The following is a 24,550-nucleotide window of genomic DNA, read 5'->3' as shown; positions in this document are numbered from 1 at the left end:
TTCACCAGTCAAGCTGTCTGGTCTTAGACTTTTGTCTGCTGGGAGGTTTTTGATGCAATCTCCTTAGCAGTAACAGGTCTAGCCAGATCTTCTATTCCTTATAATTCAGCTTCAGAAGATAGTGTTTCTAGGAATTTGTTCGTCTTTTCTTAGGTCATCCAGTCTGTTCACAGCGTTTCTCTTACGAGATGGAGAACTTTTCTCTCTCTTTCATTGAACCTGAAGTATTGATTTCGGTTATACCCTTTAGGGTTCCTGGCCTTAAGCCAGTTAAAACAAATCCCACTAAGCATAGAGGTTCATTTTAGAAAGCCGGGTGGCGCCCATCTTCAGTGTCGGTACGAACCATCTTTACCGGGTCGGACACATCATTCAGAACCTGCGCGATCTGGCCAGGAACCCGAAGTCGGCCCGAGAGGTTTTCGGGGCCGAGGCAATATCATGACGGGAACACACCCAGAAAGTAAAACCCCAGAGGGCACGCGGGTTACCCCTAGAACAGTCAGTTTATGACATCAAGGCACCCCAAGCAGGGCACACAGGTCAGGCAGTCCGGGTTAAAAGGTCTCCACCCACTGCACTCTGTCTCTGGGAGTGAGCACCAAGGGCCTTGCTCTAGACCAAAGCTTTCTGTCCCGTCTAAGCTGGTGTGCTGCCGCCATCCACTATCGTGCATGGAAGAGGGGCCTCTGGGGGGCTTGGCCCTGGGGCACAGATTAGTGCGCCAACCAGGGATCTGAGTGCCCCCCACCTCTCCCGCCTGTGACCCACGACACAGACCTCACCAGTCACCGAATCTGCCAGAGCCTGGACCTCAGACCCCTGGCCTCCAGAATGGTGAGAAACAAAGGTCTGCTGTGGAGAAGCCGCCCGGTCCGCGCTCTCGGGCTCCAGCCACCAAACGCACGAGAAGACGGGGCTTCTGCCCAAAGGTTTCCAATCGAGCCTGGAAAACCGGCTGAATTTTGGTTCCGGAGGGTCTGCCTAGAGACGGTCGGAGCCAAACAGCTGTTTGTCCGTGACGCCAGGTCGTGGGCCTCGCGGTGTGGAAGCCGCATGTGGCGTCGTGTGCGGCAGGTGCAGGAACAGGGCGGCAGCCCCGTGGGACTCCAAGTCCTCGCAGCGGCCCAGAGAGGCCGAGTGCAGTGTTTTTCTTTAGGACAATGGAAGGCGCAGTGTTGAAAAAGAAAGGTTATTACGGCCGCTCCCCTTCTCTCCTCCTGAGGGGCTGCGGTTTGGGGCTTCTGTTTATTCTTGTTATGAAATCAGCGTGTGCCGTTTAGCAATCCTAACTTTACTTTTTAAAACTGTCCCTGCTCTCATCCAGCCCTCTTTATGATCTGAAAAGGATGTGCACAGGAGGGACAAAGCGTTCCCACTGGAAATATGTCTATGTGCCTGAACTAGACAGCCATAACATGTTTAGGGATTCATCAGGGTAAAATCCTGAGTTTTCAGAAAATTTCAAAATGGGTTCATACCGCCACTCCCTGTGCCCTGACCACTTACCTAGCAAACAGCCTAGAGAAGATGGGCCCGTGTCTGCGGGAGAAGGGCGGTCTGGCTGCCGCTCCCAAACGCACCAGTCGTGGCCGGAGCCGCCCGGAAGCACCCGGGGACGGGGGTCAGGAGCAGCAGGGGCTCACAGTCCTGGTGACGGGCTTCCCCCCGACTTGCAGTTTTGGCAAGAATCACTGGTTACGGATTCAATCATTCCCCGTATTGGAAACTCGAAGCTGATGAGCAACTCAACGCAGCCAGTCCCAGCAGGAAAAAGCCCCTCCCAGGGGCATCTGCAAGGAAGCCAGGCCGGCCGGTCAGCGTCCCTAACTTTCATGGTGTAGGGGTCCAAGGACAGTGTCCTGACCTGCAATGGTCCCCAGGGACAAGTCCCATTCCCTGAGCCTCTACCTCTCAATATAGCAAGGAGGGTGGCAGACGGCACCGGGTTTCAGTCTATGAGTCAAGCCCAGCCAATTAGGATTGTGAATTCAGAATTAAATAAATAAAGGCCGCGGCATTTCTTCTGGCAGGAGTGAGGTTGAGATGCCTTGAGGCCAGGACGCAACATGCAAGTATTCCCTAAAACCCTTTTCTTTCTTTCTTTTTTTTTTTTTTTTTTAAGATTTTATTTATTTTTCAGAGAGAGAGAGGGAGTGAGAGCGAGCACAGGCAGACAGAGTGGCAGACAGAGGCGAGGGAGAGGCAGGCTCCCTGCCGAGCCAGGAGCCCGATGTGGGACTCGATCCCAGGACGCTGGGATCATGACCTGAGCCGAAGGCAGCTGCTTAACCAACTGAGCCACCCAGGTGTCCCTAAAACCCTTTTCTTAAAACCTGCTACAAAATGTGCACATCAGGCCGGATAATCAGCAACCTCAATGGGTCAGACATCTGATTTTACAAGAGCTCATTAGTATCTAAAAACTGCTTTTTAATACTTTGAAGTCCCCCTGGAAATGGTCTCTTTTATGTCATCTCCCTCACAGTCTCCCAGCAGTAACCTTAGACAGAGGTGACAGCGTCTGGGGAGATGCCAGCTGGGACAGGGTGAGGGGGAGCAGGGACGCGAGCATCAGGGAGAGTCAGTGTGGTGTCCCCCCTGCTTCCCTTCCTACTTGGCTCAGGCCTGGAAACCTTTTAGCCACATTCCCTCTCACGAGGAACAGAGAGCAACACAAAAGTTTTAGCACTTTTGGCCGCCTCCAAACTCAACTTTGGGGATTTGGGGGGCTTTTCTCTTCTTGCCGGGAGGAGAGGACAGATCTGGGTATCACCTGGGCCACACTTGGTCCCCCTGATGTCTGCAGCCTGGCGGAAACAGCCGGGGGATCCAGACGCTGGGTCTCCTGGGGCCGGATCGACCGTTCCTGATCGTGTAGGCTGCTTCCCCCGTGACAACGGATGACAGCCCAGCGGCTCCTCCAGACCCCAGATGAGGGCACAGAGGCCCTGTCACATGAGGCGACTGGATTGGGTGCTTGCTACTGTCTCTGCCAATTTTAACATTTACGGGTCCCTATGGGTCCCCGGATGAGGGGACAAGCAGGGTCAAGAAGGATCTGAACCACCTTCTCTCGTTCCCCAAATGCAACCGGGTCACCTCAACAGTGTCAGCGTGTCGACAAGACTGGTGCTGCCTCTCCGGCTTCCACACCCGGGCGAACCGTCGGCGAACGTGAAGACGCCGACTCCGTGCTCCGTGGCGGGACCCTCCGTGCGGCGGGCGCAGGACGCATCCTCCAAGCAGCACAGCGTCCCCACCGTGGGTCTGTCCGAGAGCCGAGCTGTGGCAGCTGTGAGGGCAGGGGAGAGGGCCGGGGAGCCGGGGAGCCGGGCACCCATGCTCAGGCCACCGAGGCAGCGGCTCCACCTGTCCTGCCCGCTGTCTGGGTCCTGCGGGGCCTGGCGCTGCCCCTGCCTCTGGCCGCCCAGAGTCGGCGAACTGGGAAGCTCTTCGAGTGCCCATTAATCTGCTCGACCTTATTTCCTAATCTTGTGATTTCTTCCCTCCGTCTCCTGGTCCTACGATTCTGATCTAGCTCTGATCTCCCACTTGGGACTCAAAAACTCCCAAGGCAAGTGCGTGCCCGTGTGTAAGCCGGCGAAACGAAATTTCCAGAGTGGCAACATGAACGACTTAGGAACAATTTTCAGAGCTGGGGGGAAAAAACCGCACACCGGAACTGAAACAGAAAAAGAAGAATCTCGTGGCTGAGAGGCAGCCGTCGCTCAGGCATTGCTTTCTTTCAAGAGCAAGTTCCAGGCGGTAAGAAAATGAACCGGGAGCCGAGGAGACGATCGTGGGTCATCGGTGTGCCCTCTCCCCGCGGCCGCGGCGTGGTCGGGGGCACGGTCGGAAACTGCGCCCACTCGGAAGCCGCGGACCTCGGGGAGCTCATTCATTCCTACAGGACAAGGGGCGCCACGCTCCCCCGACAGGAAGGCCTGTGCTTACAGGAGACACGCAGGCGGCGGCGAAAGCAGACGGCGAGGACGCCGGGGCCGTTTTTTGCTCAAAGGATCTGCGGAGAAAGCGGCACTCACCTCCGACAGCGCCGAGGAGAAGTGATTGCAGTTCTTGTGCATGAGGTGGTAAGCGTTGCCCTTGTACTCCTTGCCCAGCTCCTCCACGATCTTCTCGATGTCGTCCTCCAGGAAGTCCGTGCTCCCTAACACTACAGCTTCTCTTGAAGAAAAAGGAGGAGGAAAGAAACACAATCGTGTGAGTCTTAAGTATTTCTAAAGTATTAAGTATTTCTAAAGGGCACGTTTAAGGACTGGCTTATTCCCGGGACTACTGTGACTGGCCTAACAAAGCCACAACAAACACGACTACAAGGTCAATGAGATACTTTTCAAAAGTTCTGTGGAGTCTCGACTCTCCCACAATAAACTCCGAGGTGCGCTACTTCTGAATCATACAGACGCAAACCGAGTCATTTTCTTGATGGAGCAGTGTGTCGTGTATTAAAAATGAGGCAACACGTTATTTTCCAAGGCCTGTATACGCCGTCAGGTTATCAGAGAACCAGATCCATGCCGCAAATTTTCCCGCTCAATTACTCCAGCCCCCAAAGGGCTGGCCACAGTCACGTTCAGAAATTGTCTTTTATGTCATCTGCTTTTGTGCTACCGTGAGCGGAATTAAAACCAACCAATCAACCAAGCCCACCAATTAAAAAATAACCGCCCTGCACCTGACTCCCAGCTACCCTGGATTTGCAACAGACATTATGCAGTAGAAAGCAGAATTTTAGTCAAATACAAGTTAGGAATCCAAGAAAACTGAAAATACTTAGAAAACCCCTTTACTAGTAGTCCTGTTAAAACGGAAACCTAAGGATGGCATTATAGCCAATCTGTGACCGGCCAAGAAAACCGATGAACTTCATAGTGATAAAAATGTGTAGCCTTTGAGGCGCCTGGGGGGACTCAGTTGTTAAGCGTCTGCTTTTGGCTCAGGTTATGATCCCAGGGTCCTGGGACCGAGTCCTGCATTGGGCTCCCTGCTCAGCGGGGAGCCTGCTTCTCCCTCTCCCACTGTCTCTCCCCCTGCTTATGCTCTCTCTGTCAAATGAATAAATAAAAATCTTAAAAAAAAAAAAAAGTGGCATCCTATCCTGAATTTCAAGATTATAACCTCATTTCAACACTTTTTACTTGGCAAATTAACGATCACAGGCCCAGAAGTTTCTTTAAAGCTCCTTGAACCTAAGGTTCTAAATAGCTCTTTAAATACAAATCTTCATTAAAAAATGGAAATTGGATTATCAAGCATTCAAATTCTCAGTGCTGCTGACTACTCATAAGGCTCCAGAGTATTTTGGTGTATTCAAACACGTGATACACACACCTTACTAACAGTTTCTCAGCTAACCAACTGCTCCATTATTTCAAATGTATAAACAGTGTCCCTTTCATTGGGAAAAATGAAAAGATTAAAAAAAAATCCTACTGAATGGGGCACCTGGGTAGCCCAGTCGGTTAAGGGTCCCGACTCTTGATTTCAGCTCAGGTTGTGAGATCGAGCCCTGTGTCAGGCTCCACAGTGAGTGAGGAGCCTGCTTGGGATTCTCTGTCCCTTTGCCCGTCTCTGTCCCTGCTTGCACTCTTTTGCTCTCTCTTAAACAGGGGAAAAAAAAAAAATCCTACCCACCATTTCTTTTCTCTTCATATATATTTTTTTAAAATTTTAAACTTTATTTGAGTTGAAAATAAACTGTATTTGACACCCAATGTCACATCAGTTTCAGGTATATGCAGAGTCAACAGCCCCATATGCTCTGCTCACCCCGAGGGTAGCTACCACCTGAACCATACAGACACCTGTTCCCTCTCCCCCTGCATGGGAGGTCGAGGGGAAACCACTGCTACATACAAACGTCTTCTAAAGCAGAACCCAAGTCCTACCAAGGTAAGAACGTTTTCAAAGTACACAAGGGAACTTACGTGGGTCCTGAATACAAGCAACAGACTAGGTTACGTCAGGCATTTCAGAGGGCCAATTCCCATCTTTATACAACTTCAGACAGATTCAGTTTTAAATAGTCAGCAACTACAACACCGTCAAAGAAACATTTTAACTTCCTAGATTTTCGTCTCCAGAATGAATTCTGTATGCTTGTAAACACACTTTGGCACCTAAGATAGCATAAAAATTATCCTCCCTACTTACTTAAATTTAAATGTTTCTCCTAGTTCAGAAGCATTTCCTGGTGAAATTTCAAATATTCCAGAAAAGGGGTAAGGATGGCCACCATAAGCAAATTCTGAAAAGAGAAAACTCATGATTTTTAGTATTTATCACACAAAATTAATCAGAAATGCTGTATTAGCTTTAATAAATGATGAGGATAATAATGATACCATCTAAACATTTTGCAGGTTATCAATACTTTCACAAACATCTCATTCGGCTGTTACTCGTACACAAGTTGATTCCACTAATGAAAGCACTAAAGAAAGATACTCCGAGGTGATCCGTATCTCGTGGAGGCTGGTGAGAGCAAAGTGGCTACCACGGGGGAATGTGGTCTCTCCGCGTCGTTACTGTGCCAAACCAAGTGGGTGGTCCGTTCCGTGTGTTGTCTTTTTCTAAATTAAAGCGGTCAAATGTTAAACTCGCACTTTACCGGAAAAGCTGTCTAATAACAATGATTTTGCACAGCTCCTGGGTTGAAGACTGTTGGTTTATCTTTGAGTAAGAGTGAAACATTAGCAAGCCTGAAAAACTGAATTCCATTCCCCTCATCAAGAAAAAAAGAAGCTGCCACATTGACACATACATCTACACACACACTCTCTACAGCACGTCTCTGAGCCAGGAGGGGATGGCGCGTGCTATCGGCTCCCGAGAAATCAGCTCTGATCCAGAACAGAAGCAGACAGTGCTTTCAGATAAGGAAGGAACTAAAATTCCTGGGAGGAGATACTTAGACTGTGGTGGACTTATTTTCAAAATCACAAATGTTTAAATGAATCTCCTCGCTTACCATTTACTAAATATAATTGTGAAAGGTCAACGAACAAGGCAGACACCAAGTTTCCTTCTGATCCAGACGTTCCAGAGAAAAAGCAAGGACGTGGATAAGAAATAAAGTGCCTGATCTTAACGACAGGATTTTATAAAACACTGTAGATAATCAAGTCAGATGTGGAAAGGTAATGTTTAGATTTTTTTTTTTTTTACTTCAATTCCAGTAAGAAAAGTCGTCAGCCATTTATTCCAGAAGTACCATTCCACTTTCAGGAAGATATTGACCTTAGCTTGGATAAGCCTCCCTGAACATGCTTGGACGGTGTTTTTAATTATTCCTAAATCACTTTACGGAGGGGAGCACTGACTAGACCGGTGTGAGGGTACTGACTAGTAGGCAAGAACACTCGGGTTCAAGTCCCCGGTCTACTGATCAGCAGCAGGACTTTGAGCAGAGCTGAGCTTGGGTTTCTTTGTTTGCAAAATGGAGCAAGTGCCACTTGTCCCCATGTCCTTCTCTATGTCACAGCGGCATGGTCATGTGGCTCAGAACTGGATGGCACTTAAAAGACCGGAACACACCGCAGAAATTCAGTTAAAAAGCAACACACACAACTTTGGTAGAAACCAAATCAAACAGGGGAAGTAAACCCACGGACGATGATGCGGCCCACAGCGACAATCTGCTAAGCCTCCGTGCTCTGGGGGATTACTTGGTAGATGCAGCCTTTCCAGTAAGATGGAGCTCACGGGGAGGACCCCCACAGTAAACATTTCCTATGCTACGCCGTAGCCAGTGGCAGCTAATGTGGAGCATCAGGAGGGGACAGTATCAGTGCCCCCAACACACTGGGGTACATGAACCTTTTTCTCGTGTTCGTGCAAGCTGGTCTGCAACCTCCACGGGTGGCTCCGGGCAGGCTGCCATCACGTGTTCTCGCAGGTCTGGTACAGAGACCGCCTGGCTGAGGCAAATAAAAGACATTTCTGCTACAGGGGGAGTTTATGATGCAAATAATACGATCTTACAGCCCTGCTGGAATTGGCAATGTGCTCTGCGTTAGGCAGACCATCCCACTTATGGCTCGGTCTGGAGGAAATTACCCCGCACCAACAGTGCGAATCAGAACCAAGGAAAAAGCTGTTGATGAGAGCTGCTTGGCCTGAGTGGCTCCTGTCGTATTTATCGTAATAAAGGACCAAGAGGACTGAAAGGGCTGAGTTCATGACAAAGGCCATGATTCCTGAGCAAAAAGCTAGATGTAATCAAGGGTGGGATTTGCCCTGTGACATTTTTAAACTTTGTAATGACACACTTGCAAGTCTATAAAAACAAATTTAGTACTGAAATTCCCTCAGGAAATTGGTTATTTCAAGTCTGACACTAGCACCAACTCCTCTCCGACCGCAGTGACTGGTTTTCAACGCGCAGGTTTTTTAGGACTCCAGTATCACTGGCACAAGGCTGTCAATGGTAAGACAATCTCAAAAGGCAAAGATCTTTTAAGACCCTGTATGTGAAATAAAAGATAACTTCATGAATGTATGGTCACGTACTTTCTCCCCAGATACATTCAACTTTGGGCATTTTCTCAAAATACAGTGTAAACGAATGTGGGCAGATTTTCTTCTCCTTACCACCGTCATGTATGGAAGCAACCGAAAAAACCAGGAAGCGCTACAGACATGAACTGCAAGTCCTCTAAAAGAAAACAATCTTCCGAAAGTCTACTTAGACACTTAGACTGTGGGTACACATACCTCTGCCATATACTTCAATGCCCGAATGAAAAACGCCAATTCCGATGGACGAGGTGTATTCGTTCATCCAGTACTAGGAAAAAAAGAAGAGATTCAGAGTATCTGTCCACTTACCACTTAACTCCACATGATAGGAAACTACTACCCCACGCCCTTCACGGAATAGTCAGGCCCTTCTAGCTTCATTTCTTAGTATTTTCCCTTCTGGCCCCCGAACTCAACAATAATGGCTCATTTGGTCCTATCTCTGCACTTCTGCTTCTAAGACAAACCGTGTGGAATGCCTTCCTGGGTCAAAATGACTGCCTCAAGTTGTAAAGGCTTAGAGCATAAGCCATACAGTCTAAACCTGGTCAGGTTGGGGGAAAAAATGGATATAAAAGCTCTCCTGCGATTTAAAAAAAAAAAAAAAATCACACATAGCATATGCTTTCATATCTATTTTTTTTCTATCTTAAGCCTTCCCTTTCATTCTCTGGTGAGCTCCCTGAGGACTGGGCTATTGTATTTTTTCAAAAACGTTTGAAAAAGACATATTAAGACATATATATGGCATGTATGTCCTGATTAGCTCAAAGTTGGATAACGATAATACAGGAACAAATAATACGAGGCACAAAGGCTACCACAATCTTACCAGTGACGTGCAGTAAACACTCCCAGAAAAGGCAGTATCTGAATTGGGTTTTTAGCAAGAAATGAGGTTTCCCCAGGTAGAAAATGTAGGGGGTGTGGTAGAGTGGAAGGGAATGGGGAGAAATGTCTGGAAGGGCAAAGAGGGTGCACCAAGCATCACGATGTGGATATCTGGGGATGAACGCGGAGGGGTGCCAGGAGGACTGGAGAGGGTTTACCTAGAAGAAGGCAGTAAATGAGTCGACAGCTCATTAAACAAATACTTAGGCAACACTTAACAGTGTTACAAACTCATTAAGTTTCTTCTAGATTAGAGGATAGGTAATTTGGCTTTAATGTTTCTGGGTTTATTCAAGTCTTAACCCTGGTTCCAGACCCCTAACCAGTTTTCCAGACTTTGGGAAGTGCACGTTCGCATACATACATATACTTCGCTGGAGGAAGTATAAATGGATAATGTCAATTTATTCTGTCCTAAATGTACCTGGAAGAAAAATTAAGCAATAATAAACAAGAAATATTTGAAAGAGAAGGAGGAGCTTTCTCATCTAAATATCAATACACTCATTCACAGGACGGTACTGCTTTAGAACAGATCCTTGCACGTGTAAAAATCTGGTATATGATCAAGATGGTGTTTAGGAACAATGTTAAAGTTTAAACTATTAAAAAGGTGTTGACAAAACTCATGCATAAAAATATGTTTCATGTATCTAAAAATTCTGGTGTGTCTAAAAATAATCATAGAGAAGAAAATAGATAAAAAAAATTCTTAGATGGGAAAAGATGACCTAAGTAAAGCAAAACCTAGAATTTTTATAGGAAAACCACAGATATTCAACAAAAACTTCAAATTTCTTATTGTGTAAAACCACATGCACAACATCAAAGGATGAACAAGACACAAGGAGAAAAGATGAAAATGATAATATGTCTCGCTCTCTCTCAGATTCTATTTGGTTCCTGATTTAGGACAGCCTGAATTTGGATGGCAAGTTAGGGATATTACCTGAATTGAACTGATTTTGGGTATTGTAGTGAGGGTACATACAGAAAGGGATTTCTCAAGACTTCATCAAATCTAATTAATTCTACAGTTTAGGCAGCAAAAATTCAGACAGCAAGGGATACCATACACAAAAGCTCCATTAAATTAACTCCTTTGGGGCGCCTGGGTGGCTCAGTCACTTAAGCATCTGCCTTTGGCTCAAGTCATGATCCTGGGGTCCTGGGATTGAGCCCCACATCAGGCTCCTTGATCTCTGGGGAGCCTGCTTTTCCCTTCCCTCCCCACTCATGTGCTCTATCTCTGTCTCTCTCTCAAATAAATAAAAATCTTAAAACAAACAAACCTATAGACAAGTGAGCAGTCATGGAAGAAATTAGTGGCTAACAAACATGAACTAACGTTCTCACTAGTAAACAGAAAAATACTAATGAAAACAATAAGCTACCATTCTTTTTTTTAATCCATCAGACTGGCAAATATAAAAAATATTGCTAAATATTGCTGGTGTTGGTAAGGGTGTGAGGAAGCTCCCGCCGAAGTGTGAATCAGTAACAGTTAAACAACCATTATACTTCTTGGGCATCTATTCTACAGAAATACTTGAACATATGCAAAGACATTTTCTGGGATATTAACTGTTGTCTATAATACTGAAAACTGAGAAACAACACTGATATCGGTAATGGAATGGTTAAATAAATTATGGTAAATCTGTATTATGAACTATCATACAGCTACTAAAAGAGTAGCTATGTATAACTTGATACATATGGACATAAAAGATCCCTAAGACGTATAAGGTAAAACACCAATTATGATATCTTATCTGTCATGTGATCGCATATTTGCAAAATAGATAAATAAATATGCCCTTTGTGTATATTTTGTGCTAAAATGGAAACATACTACAAAACTGTAGTATTTTACAACACTGACTACAGCAAAAGAAAGTTTGAAGGATACAGACCAAACTGTTAACAGTCTGGGAAAGGGGTGCAGACATAGCAAGGGAGGGAGTAGAGCAGTAGAAAGGGCTACTTTCACTTTTATCTGAAATATTTGAAAAAAAAATTACATTTATTGAGGTATAACTGACATACAATATTGGTTTCAGGTGTAGAATACAGTGATTTGATACCTACATACATTGTGAAATGGTCACCATTATAAGTCTAGTTCGCATCTATCACCTTACGATGTTAATACTATGCTACGGACTATATTCCTGCATGGCACAATACATCCCAATGACTTATTTACTTTATAACTGGGAAGTCAGATCCAAAAAAGCATTAAGACCAGTATCAAGGAGCTTATCACTGCCTATGTTTTCTTGGAGGAGTTTCATAATTTGAAGTTTTACAATCAAGCCTTTAACCCATTTTGAGTTGATTTTGTATCTGGTATAAGACAGTGGTCCAGTTTCATTCGTTTGCATGGAGCTGTCCAGTTTTCCCAACACCATTTGTTAAAGAGACTGTCCTTTCCCTATCTCTATTCTTGCCTCTTTTGTTGTAAATCAACTGACCAAAAATACATGGGTTTAAGTCTGTGAGCTCTATTCAGTTCTAATGATGTATGTGTCTGTTTTTATGCCAATACCATACTGTTTGATTACTGTAGCTTTGTAGTATAGTTTGAAATAAGAGAGAGTGGTATCTCTGGCTTTCTCCTTCTTTTTCAAGATTGGTTTGACTGTTCAGGGTCATTTGTGGTTTCATACAGATTTTAGAATTATTTCTAGGTCTGGGACAATGTCACTGGAATTTTAATATGGATTGCACTGAATCTGTAGATTACTTTGGGTAGTATGGACATCTTAACATTATTAATTCTTGCAGTCTTTGAGGATAAAATCTTGCTCTTTCTCCAATTTTTTTCACAAATGTATTATAGTTTCGAGTGTACAGGTCTTTCACCTCTTTGGTTACATTTATTCCTGGGTATTTTATTCTTTTTGATGCCATTGTAAATGGGATGTTTTCTTGATTTTTCTTTCTAATACTTTATTAGTGTATTGGAAACTGGTTTTTATATATTAATTTTATATCCAGCAACTGGACTGAATTCTAATAGTTTTAAAACAGGTGGAGTTTTCCATATATGGTATCATCCATAAGTAGTGACAGTTTTGCTTCTTCCTCTCCAATTTGCATGCCTTTTATTTCTTTTTCTTGCATAATTGCTATGGCCAGGAATCCCAATAAGATGTTGAGTAAAAGTGGTAAGGGGGGCACCCTGGTTTTGTTCCTGATCTTGGAGAAAAAGGAGAATAATGTTCACTTGGTCTCAAAGTACTGAACCCCATATTTCTCTGTATTATAAGGAAAAAAAGGTATCTTTTAAAAAAATTATATTTATTTGACAGAGAGAGAGAGAGAGAGAGAGAAAGAGATATTACAAGTAGGCAGAGAGGCAGGCAGAAAGAGAGGGGGAAGCAGGCTCCCTGCTGAGCAGAGCGCCCCATGTGGGGCTCGATCCCAGGACCCTGAGATCATGACCCAAGACGAAGGCAGAGGCTTTAACCCACTGAGCCACCCAGGCGCCCCAAAAAAGGTTATCTTTGAAAATATGAAAAAAATATGGTGACTATTACTTTATGTAGATGATTAAACACAGTATCACTGACAGCTGGACAAACTGATGTTATGTACCTCCTGATGTGATAAAACAGAAAGGCCACAACATTTCCTTTGTTAGTTTTGTCAGATATGTTTAATAGAATATAATCATAAGAAAAAAGATCAGTAACTGGACTGTGGGGCTTTCTATAAGAAAAGCAACCTGGTCTCTTAAAGAAATAGTGACATAAAAATCAAAAGAAGGGTGGCTATTCTTTAAAGAAGATGAAAAAAATTATGACAACTAAATGCAATGAAGGAACCTTGACTATATCTTAGGTTAAATCCCCCTTTCCCTAAGACATTATTAGGGGAAACAGTAATGGAAAATTTCCTGGGTGTGATAACAGTACTGTGGTTAGGCAGAGAATGTCTTATTAGGAAATACATGTGGAAGTATTTAGAGCTGAAATGTTATAACATTTGTGACTTATTTTCTGCAAGGGTGTGAAAGTGACTGTGTGCGTAGGAGGGTACGAGAAAGCAAATCTAGTTTAAAAACTGGTGAATCTAGGGGAAGAGTATACACATTGTACTCTTCTTTCAAGTTTGGTTTTTTTTTAAGATTTTATTTATTTTTATTTATTTCAGAGCATAAGCGGGGGAGCTGCAGGTAGAGCCGGCAGGAGAAGCAGACCCCCCGATGAGCAGGGAGCCCGATGTGGGAGTGGATCCCAGTGGATCACGAGCTGAGCCCAAGGCAGCTGCTTAACTGACTGAGCCACCCAAGCGTCCCAAGTTTTTGTTTTGTTTTGGAAGTCATAAACATTTTCAAAATAAAAAGTTAGGGGGAACTGAGGAGAATGATCTAGTTCTCCTCTCCTTACAGCAGAAGAGATGCTTTTCCATGTTTCTCGCTATCCTCCTCCTTTCTCTCCCTTCTCAGAAGAGGAAGCAAAAAATCCCACAAGGTGATCAGGCTAGTCCGCATAAAAATTTTGCTAGTTTCTTTCCAGTCAGTGGTTTCCTTGGCAGCCAACTTCTCTTCGACTTAAACTGTCTTTTCCGTTTGAAAAATTCCATTGTTTATACTGTTTGCAACCAATAATTTGGTCTGTATACTGCGATTTCCTTAACAACAGCACCGACAGCTTTTGTTCCGAACGCAGACAGCTCTCATTTAAAGGTGACCTTTTCTCTTTTTATAGTGTGAGCTTCTCTTCCAAAATATAGAACGTTTTCCAAAAAGAATGCATCTTTTCCAAAAAGAAAATCATCCAAAATGGTTTGTCTGCAATAATCAAATGGTTTTAAACTCTTAGTAAACTGAGCATTTTTCTCCATTTAAAAGTCTAATAGCATTTAATTTTAACAATTTATCTTTTAGTTGCACACTAGTTTTCCAAAAGTGCTTTTATAATAAATTTCTATAATGGGACTCTAAATGTTTTCTCAGGAGACAGAAAGGTTTTCAGGAAACTAAAAATCATACATAAGCAGTGACTTTTGGCCAGGGTGACAATGGGGACGTATTTGCCAGAGTGGGGATACCGAACTCAGGAATCTTCTTTTCTGCCCTTCCACGAATAAAGATCATGATCTCTCCCATGCTTAGAACTCCTTTCAGTCGCCTGGGTATGTATGCTGCTACTTTAGAGTCTGAAATCTCCCTGTATTCAAGATTTTACATTCTAAAAAAGAAAGGGTATGTTGTGACACATTTTTTGAGAAGGATAATCTGTAAAATTAGAGAAACTTAAAAATGAGAGAGAAATGTACTATCCAGAAATTTGGCTGGTCCTTTGGAATTCACTATAATAAGACCTGATCTATATAAGATTTCTCGTGAAGTGCTGACGTACTACAGTGAAAAATGAATACTCGGGAGCTTTTCAAGCTCCAGCATCTACTTCTACCCTTGGATGCAAAGTTGGACAATAAGGTCAAATGTTTTGTTCAAGGTTTTAGGAAACTTAGAAGTTGCTAAGGAAAGGCTGTCTTTACCCAGAGAGATTCCTTTGGGTAGTATTAGGCAGCAGAAGCCTACCTCTCCTAACATCATTTTTCCCCCCAGCAAAGGTTTTGTCTTAATATTCTGGGCCAGGCAGGAATCAATGGTGATGCTACATATTCACTGTTAGCAGTTAACAACGAAGAGCTCAATAGTCCTCTGATGATCACGTTTCTTTGTATTTTCCATCCCTAGAAAGCCCCCAAATTTAGAGTTAATTTCTTTGTGAAATTAAGGTAACTATTTATTAGTTATAAATCTATGAACAGACAGCTTTATGGACCTTACAGAAAAAAAAAGGATTATAAGGAATGCTAACGAACAACCATATACCAATATTAGATAATAGACGGAATGAACAAATTCCTGAAAAGACACAAACTGCCAGAACTGACTCAAGAAGAAATAAAAAATCTGAATTGATCTATAATCAATGAGAATGAAAGAGAACAGATTAGTAATTTAAACCACCCACAAATAAAAGACTGTGACCAAATGATTTTGGTGAATTCCACCCAACATTTAATTTTTAAAATATTATTTGTTTTAGAGGGAGAGAGAGTGCATGCATGAGAGGGAAGAGAGGCGGGGGGGGGGGTGGGAGTGGGGAGAGAGAGAGAGAGAAAGACAGAGAGAAGCAGACTCCCCACCAAGTGCAGAGCCCGATGCGGGGCTAGATCCCACAACCCTGAGATCATGACTGGAGCTGAAATTAAGAGTCATGCTTAACTGACTGAGCCACCCAGGTGCCCTTCCACCAAATATTTAAACAATAACCAGTACCAATTCTTCACAAACTACTCCAAAAGACAGAAGGGAACATTTCCCAATAATGTGACACCAAAACCAGACAGACATCATGAGAAAACTACAGACCAATATGAATTTGGACTCAAAAATCCTCAATAAAATACTAGAAAATTGAATCCAGCAACATATAAAAAGCAAGTGAGATCTATTCCAGGAATGGAAGTTAGGTTTAATATTCAAAAAAATCAATTCATGTAATATACCATATTGGTAATATACCATACCAACAAAATAAAGGACAAGATCCACAGGATCATCTCCTTAGATGCAAACAAGCACTTGACAAAATCCAACACTCTTTCATGATATAAACACTCAACAGACTAGGAATTTAAGGAAACTTCCTCAGTCTGATAAAGGGCATCTATGAAAACCCACAGTTTGGCCTTATGGCTAAGATCAAGTGTAAAGTCATACTTAATGGTGAAAGATAAAATGCCTTCTTTCCCTTTCGGATCAGGAACAAAAACAACGATGTCTGCTCTTGTCCCTTCCAAAGATCCTGTACTGGAATTTCCAGCCCAATCAATTAGAGAAGAAAAAGAAACAAAAGACACCCAGATTGGAAAAGAAGAAGTAAAATGATCTCTACTTGCAGATGGTGTGCTTCTGCATAATGAAAATTACTGGAAGTCCACTAATGACCTATTAAAAACTAATAAACAAGTTCATCAAGACTGCAGGGTACAGGATGATACATAAAACATCAACTGCATTTCTCTATACCAGCAATGAACAATATAGAGATGAAATTAAGAAAATTCCATTTATACTGGAAAGGTATGTGCTATGATGAGTACTGTGAAGTGTGTAAACCTGGCGATTCACAGACCTGTACAACTGGGGCTAATAATATATTATATGTTAATAAAAAATTTTTTAAAAAAAGAAAATTCCATTTATAGTTACATCAAAAAAATATTTAGGGATAAATTGAACAAAAGAATATAGCTCTGCATCTGAAAATGATTAAAACTTTCCCAGCAGTATTATTTCTAATAGCCAACCAATGGGAACACCTTAAATGTCCGTCAACTGATGAGTGAACAGGGTGTAGTGTTTCTACAATGTAATATTTCTCGACAAAAGGAATGGAGCACTGACGCATGCAATGACATGAATAGCCCTTGAAAGCATTATGCTAGGTCAGAAAAAACCACCTACTGTAGGATTTCGTTTCCAAGACATGCCTAGAATAGGTAAATTTAAAAAACAGTATTATTAGTGGTTATCTACAAAGGGGAGGTTTGCAGGGAAATGGAAGTGATTGCTAATGGGATGGGGTTTCTTTTTTAGGGTGAAGACAAATTTCTAACATGGTCTGATATGATGGTTGTAGAACTCAGTGAACACATGTGGAAATGTGTCCACAGTAGTAAATACTTTCTCAGAGTAAAGAACACATGAGTTCACATGTCCACTGAATTGTGCACAGGATGAACTGTATGGGATGTGGATTAAAAACCCGTTTTAAAAACACTAGGAATAGAAATAAAGGATGTACTAACTTGTGTCAAATGGCAGAAAGCCTATTATTTTACAGTTGGCAAACTTAAACGCAAACGGTTCTATAAATAATGTGTCCCCCAAGGATAAGTTTTCCTTTAAATACAATACACACTTAGCTTCATGGGAGGGGAGGGAAGGAAAGATGGCATTATAGGAAGTTTTCCCTATATTAACAAAATGAAAACCAAGAAATTCATGAGGAAAAAAGTTCCCTTGTTCTTAGTCTAACAAATGGTCTAATATAAACTTTACTAGGAGTGAAAGAAAACAAATAATTATGAATGTGGGACTTTTGACCAAAAACAAACAAACAAACAAACAAACAAACACCAGTTAAAAATATATTAGTGACCTTAAAACATTTTATAATAACAGAAAAGATGGCCCAATTAGTTCTTGAACTCTTATCCCCAGTCAAAAACCTTAAAATGGGTTACTTCTCAATTACAGACGGCATTCCTAAGCCCAGACAGCTGCTTTCTAAAACATGTAGAAACCAGGCTATAAACAAATAACACATCAAGAACAGAAAAAACCAACACTAAACAGATGTATTCTGGTCAGCGACCAGAATGAACATATGAAGAGCTGCGCGCTGCTGCCAAAACTTTCAGAATTTACGCTATGAAGCAGATTCGATGTTTTTTCCTTTGGTGTGATTTTTTTTTTCCCCCTGATTGAATTCAGAAGAAAAGATGGTAAGGCCTTCCAGGGAACACCGGTCATAGAGAGAGACGCCCTCCAAATGTTTCTGCTCCTGTTCGGGCTTCCTTGCTCTATTATTAGAGCACACGCCTGAAAGGCTCGATCTTGAAAAACTGGCCAGGCTGCTGGTGGAAGCGGGGCGCTTAATTCAAGGTCAGCGTGCCTCGCCTCCTTGCCTCCTCCAGTCTTTTGGCCTCAAAGTCCCGCCCAGGCTTTGCAGACAGCAGGAATGGTGCCTGTTTTAAGTGGGGATTCGATCAGGTAACTGGAAACAAACACCACCCTCTGGAGAAGCGAAGCCTTTAGCTGAAGGGTCTCAGTTGTCAGACTTCCCCGCTGGCTTAACGGCCACCCCTTCCGAGCTCAAGGTGGTTGAAATTAATGGGAGTGCTTCTCAGCGCTTCTCCAACGCTTGCTATTCCTTGGCTTTACTTTGGGAAAGTATTTACTGCCGTGGACACATTTCCCGTGGCATCTCCGCAGTGAAAACCTCCCTACAAAGCTCAACAGGGCTTCTCGAGCCGCTGTGGGAATCCCTGCTTTTGCAGAACGCCGAAAAACACGGACTCTTCTAAGAGAAAGAAAAATCTAAATCTGCAGCATGAAATCCCAGCCAAGAACACGCAGGCCCGCAAAACAAACAAACAGAACAAGCTGCCGAATTAGACGAGACTGGGTGGTAGCGGGACTTCTGTGAATTGTTGCCGGATAACGTCGTCGCTGACTTTGTCGTCTGAACAGTAGCAGATGCCAGAGTCTCCAGTGACACACTTGGGGGAAACGGGATAATGCAGAACAGTGTTACCCCAAGGCCTTTCGCTTGAGCTGGAGCAGCCCGCTCCCACTCCTGGAGCTTGGCGCAAGCCTAAGAGGGGGTTAGTTTGAACCGTGGCTCCTCGAGCTGGCCACCAGAGACCAAGCTGTGTGACACGGAACCTCAGGGGCAGGTCCACTACAGGTGCCCGGATATCCAAGTTTACCCCGTGCTGAGAAAGGGAGCCCCTCAGAGGCTTCCAGGAGAAGTCGGATGTCTGCATTTGAGAAGTGAACTTACTGTTTGATTGCTCTCAAGTCCCTCCTAACATACTGCAGGAGAACAGTAAACCTGCCGGGCGCTACCACAAAATCCGCTCTCAAACCACGACCCAACAGCAGAGTCACCACGACCCGGCTGCGGAACTGCCCACCTACATCATGTATAAGAGGCTGTCATTAGGTCCGCTTACTCCAAGGTTCTTTCTCTCGACGTCTAACAGGGAAGCCCACAGTGTTCTTCTGTTCCGGGTTAGATCACAAGGATCCAGCTTCTATTATATTCAACTTTCCTCCCGAGATCATGGCTCCGGTAAAAAAAGGCTGATCCAAGTATGACAACTCACCGGAGCTAAAGCCCATCAATTACAGAGGACAAGACAGTGGGCGGAGGGTCGGGGGACTGGAGCACTCTGCCTCGGTTTCTTCTTATACATGCGCACACGCCTGCTTAAGGAACCCGATCGGTCTCAGAAAGTGTCTGATTCCAATTCAGGTCCTGGAGCCAGCATGGGTTCAACTTCCAGCTTCACTCTTTGCCAGCTGCACAACCTGCATAACCCCATTATGAAATGGGGATTTGACACGGCCTCTACCCCAGGGGACTACTTCAGAATTAACGAATATATACAGACTTAGAACCCTTGCCTGGCCCGTGGTGGCCGCGTTAGGAGTAGCAAACACATACATTTACCGACCTACGCGATCCTTCCCTAATCCTTCTGTTTCACATAGTGGGAATGCACATGTAAATAAGCAGGTTAGCTCTAGCTCTCTTTTAATTCTCTGGAAGTTGATGTCAAATGATCAAGAGCAGTGACTCATTAAACTGAATGGCAAACAATGGCAGAATTAATTGGATTCTACTTTAAGACTCTGACAAGCAATTATTTATGCTCTTGAGAAGCACCGATTTGAGTAAAAGGTCTCTGTTCAGCCAGGCGGCGGTACGGCAGCCACTCGGGCCAGCACAAGGCGCTGCGGAGCTGACTGTGGCACAAGGACCCTACGGCCTTGCACTTCCTCAGTAAACAGGGAAGGATCACTAACCCACACTTAACCTCTGTTGACACCAAACCCTGCCACTCGAGTTCACAAGGCTTTTCAAAGCATTTTAAGCATTAACATAAAGTAAAAGAACACACTTCAGAGAAAAATGATCTTGAAATATGTGGGAAGGCAACAAAGGCATAAATAAACTATAATTACTTTTGAACTCGATTTTGCCTTAATGCAAAAAACTGGCCTCGGTATTTCCATTTATTACTTTAAAGCAGTGTTTACAGAAGTGACTTCACTGCGGCATATTATAGTCCTATATTAAAATGTTACATTATTCTTCTGGTTGAGAACTTCCATCAAACTTCATTTCAGTCAGTGATTTGTCTTATCAACTTAATAAAATTTTAAATTTCCTGTTTGAAAGCAGCAATGACAATAAATGCAATCTTTCTAGTCTGGAACTTAAAACACTTAATATAACCACTTGGGTCCTGGGCCTGACTCCCTTAAACCGATCTCAGTATGAAGTGTGACCATTTCCCCTATAAATCCTAGAGCCAGTGTTCATATGGATTAAAGCAAATGTCTTTTACTTACTTCCCACAAAAAGGTGCTTAGGGAAAAGACAAGGCATTTCAATTACGGAGTTAAGAATTAAAAATAAACGGTGAGCAGTGGAGGCTGTGGGGTAATTACTAGAGGGCAGACTCGCGGAAAACTGTCCTCGCGGTTCACACTGTGGAATCAGCTCAGGAGGTCTTTTTGGCACCACTGGGTTGAGTCCCAGATAATTTTACAGCAAATGCTATTTAATAGTAAATCATATTAAAATGCTATCTATAGAGCCCTGGCATCGAGCTAATCGTAACACAGAGTCAATAAAAACTCACTGAACGAGCGGAGACAGTCTAGTATCTTTTCCAGATGAATCCATATGCATCTGGGGCTATCTGTTAATTTGTGTTGAGCCTATAAGAAAGATGGCACCACACGGAGACCCTACTCTGTTACTGTTTTTAAGAAAATGTCCAATCTTTTCATTACCAGAGCATAATATCTAAAATAAGCACATCACTCACTTTGTAGGTCTTGGGGGGGGGCAAAACTTTATATTAACAAAAACATTTTCATTATACATTATGTGTATGTTGTTGATAACGTTGGGTATTAAGCTGCAATCTCTGCAAATGATCTCTCCTGATTACAAAAGGTTTGCCAGTATTTTTTAGTTAATAGTGTTTCAAGGTTTGTAAACGTGCTGTCAAGTTTATTCCCTTTTTGAGACAATGTGATCAAACATACACATGTGCACTAAAGTTCAGGCACACGTGCTTCCCAATTGCCTGGGACGGTCCCAGTTCACATGTGTTTCTGCGTAACTGTTCACCCTCTTTTATTCTTGAGTCCCAGTTTTGATAAATTTTAAGGAGAGCCCACAGCTGGACTTCCTAAGGACTGTCCTTCGAGACTCAAAAGCTCCTAAGCACTGCCCTGGGCTCCCGAGGGTGAGTACACACACCTAAACACGTGTGCGATAATGGAAAACCAAAGAAAATGCAGTGTTCTGTATTTCGTACAAAGTTAAGGTTTCCTCCTCCAATTTTGAAAACAAATCATCGTGCTTCTCAAAGGACCCCATTTTAGGACCCACCACAAACTAGACACAGGATCACTGAACTAGTAAGTTATTTCAAGGAGAATTGATTTTTTTTTTAAAGATTTTATTTATTTGACAGACGGAGATCACAAGTTGGCAGAGAGGCAGGCAGGGGTGTGGGGGCGAAGCAGGCTTCCTGCTGAGCAGAGAGCCTGATGCGGGACTCGATCCCAGGACCCCGAGACCATGACCTGAGCGGAAGGCAGAGGCTTTAACCCACTGAGACAACCAGGCGCCCATAAAGGAGAATTGATTTTTAAAAGTCAAATCGCTGGCGAACCAAATGCCCTTTGAATGTATTTCAGACTAAACCTATTTTATAGAACCTACAGTTAGACTCTTCTGCTGATGAAAAATCGATGGGTGAGGTACTGGGTCCTCCTGATACCACATCTGCAGCAGAAAACCAAGTTCTTTTTTTTAAAGATTATTTATTTATTTATTTGAGAGCGATTTATTGAGAGAGATCACAAGCAGGCAGAGAGGCAGGCAGAGAGAGAGGAGGAAGCAGGCTCCCCGCTGAGCAGAGAGCCCTATGCGGGGCTCGATCCCAGGACTCCAAGTTCATGACCTGAGCCGAAGGCAGCAGCTTAACCCGCTGAGCCACCCAGGCGCCCCTAAAACCAAGTTCTTGGTAAAACCTCCCTATCCAGCCTTAGCTTTGGTTGTACCTCTGGCTGGTGTCAGATATTTCAGTAAAATCTGAAAACTTCTTGTATGGCTTACGTCTACCTGACCATCCCCCTGGACTGGGCTCTAAACTGAATGAGGCCAGAAACTGAGCCTTCTTAAATTCTGGATCCTTCGTGCTGCCTAGGACCTAGCAGACCACTCGAAAGCTTGATGAATCGAAGCATTGCAGCAAGGAGTTTGCCATGTTCTCCTTTTACCGTCTTTTTAACTGTGGCCCATGGAAAAGAGCACCTCCATTCTTTTACGCACTCAAGCAATGTTTACTGAACACCTACTACGTGTCAAGCACTGGCAATGAAGAAGCAAACATGAAGTTCTTGCTCTCACGGAGCTTGAGTTCTCGACAGGTGTCTTCAACTGTAGGCTGCAACCTGTTAGAGGACCCCAAAATTTTTTCGGGATGTTGTTACCAGCCTTATGCATGATATATGTGATTGAAATATAATGGATGAAAAAAATGAATGAAATATAATGGAACAGAACTAATCAGAGGACATGATCCAGAGCAAGGTTGTTTCCTGAACATTTGGTCTCCGTTACCTGTGTATAATTGCATTATGTAAAATGTATTTCTGAGTGGGTCCAGGATAAAATTGAGAACCACCGTTCTAGAAGGGTACCTCCTAAACTGCACCTCAGTTTAAATCTCATTTAAAATCTTTGCTTACAGCAAAGCTATAAATAAAGCGAGTCAGACAAGTCTGATTTAATAACATGCGGGCACCCCTCCTATGTGGCAGGGACTGCTGGGCACCGGGGATACAAGGATGATTAACTCACAGTCCTTGTCCGTAAGGAACTCATTAAGAATGAAAACAGTCACAACTTAGTGTTTAAACAGAAATATGTATATATATATAGTAAATTTGAATGTTACCCTACAACATACTTCCACTTACTCTCTCTTCCATAATGACAAGAGTGCATGTAAAATACATAAATTACTTTAGGGACGTTCTGGCAAGCCACTTGGCCACAGTCACATGACAAGGGGGGCTGAAATGCAAACAGAGCCCGGGTTTCACAGTTTCCACCCACCGTTTTCCTACCACGGGCTCTACCTCCAGCAGAGAGTCTCACATGCTCTTGCATTTCTTTACACGATCTTGAAGCTTCCTGAACAACCTCACAATAAGATGGAGACCATGACTACTAAGTCATCATTTCTCCTGAAGTGTGAAGTTACGGTGACCCCTCGGGCACCACCACAGGCCCAGTCTTTGCCTAAATGCCATATAATGTGTCCACCCAGTCGCTAATTTAGTAACGTAGAGAACTATTCTGGGAGCTGACCTTCACATCTGAAGGAGGGGGAAAAATCTAGAAGATACGGTCCTTTCGGAAACGAGTACGCGCAACCGTACTCCGAGTGGACCACTCTTTTTATACCGGTTAGGAAACGAGTACGCGCGACAGATTATACTGAGAACCAGAGGAAACAGCTGACGCATAAAATTCTTTATCTGGTGGTTCCTTTAACTTTTTGCTGGACAATGAGCTAGAAATGATAACTAGGCTATGGTACACAAACCAGTCTCAGGCCGAGTTGTTTATTTTCACAATTTCCATCAATGTTTAAAGGCTTAGAAATAGTTCCCCTAAGTTCATCTGGTCGAAAGGCTATAGCCCAGCTGTCAGCGCCAACATTCAAGGGGGGAGAAAAGGCTTTATGTAATTAACCCAAGTGTCACGCACACACTACGATGGAGATTTTGGAGCAAATGTCAAACATCCAACAGCCTGCTTCTAATGCCTCAGCTTGGGTGACACTTTGTTCCCTGAAGGAGAACACTCCTGTTGATCCACTGAGGAAACGCCACAGATCGGGTTACTCAGGTGTCGCGTGCAAAGGTGCAAAGCATACAGACAGCTCATTTCGCTCCATAATCTGGCAACAACTACACTAACACACTGCTAACACTTTCTAGAGCTTATCATGGGCCACATCCCATTCTGGGCATTTCATTTAAGTTGCCTCAAGATCGTACAACCCTACAGACTTGATACCCTATGATTTCCATTCCAGCAAGGAACCCTCTGTTTAGCAGGAAACTTTCCTAGGTCACACAGTTAAAAAGCAGGAGGCGGGATGCAAATTCATGCGGGCTGACTAATTCCAGACTGCGCCACAAAGACAAAGAACTGCACACACTACTTAGGAAAACAGATTCCAGACAGCAGATGGC

General features: G+C 43.6%; 1 protein-coding gene across 1 annotated transcript in view; it reads right to left on the bottom strand.

Moving 5' to 3' along the window:
• DESI2 (desumoylating isopeptidase 2) overlaps positions 1-24,550 on the bottom strand; it is a 43,195-nt gene that overhangs the window by 5,731 nt on the left and 12,914 nt on the right. The window contains exons 2-4 of the mRNA XM_044267062.1: positions 8,740-8,812; positions 6,178-6,271; positions 4,047-4,188 (exon numbers count right to left, since the gene is read on the bottom strand). Of these exons, the coding sequence (XP_044122997.1) occupies positions 4,047-4,188; positions 6,178-6,271; positions 8,740-8,812 (309 nt within the window). The remainder of the gene's footprint in view (positions 1-4,046; positions 4,189-6,177; positions 6,272-8,739; positions 8,813-24,550) is intronic.

Source organism: Neovison vison, chromosome 10, assembly GCF_020171115.1.
Source record: "Neovison vison isolate M4711 chromosome 10, ASM_NN_V1, whole genome shotgun sequence".
Lineage (NCBI taxonomy): Eukaryota > Metazoa > Chordata > Mammalia > Carnivora > Mustelidae > Neogale > Neogale vison.
This window is presented reverse-complemented; position numbering and strand designations above follow the sequence as displayed.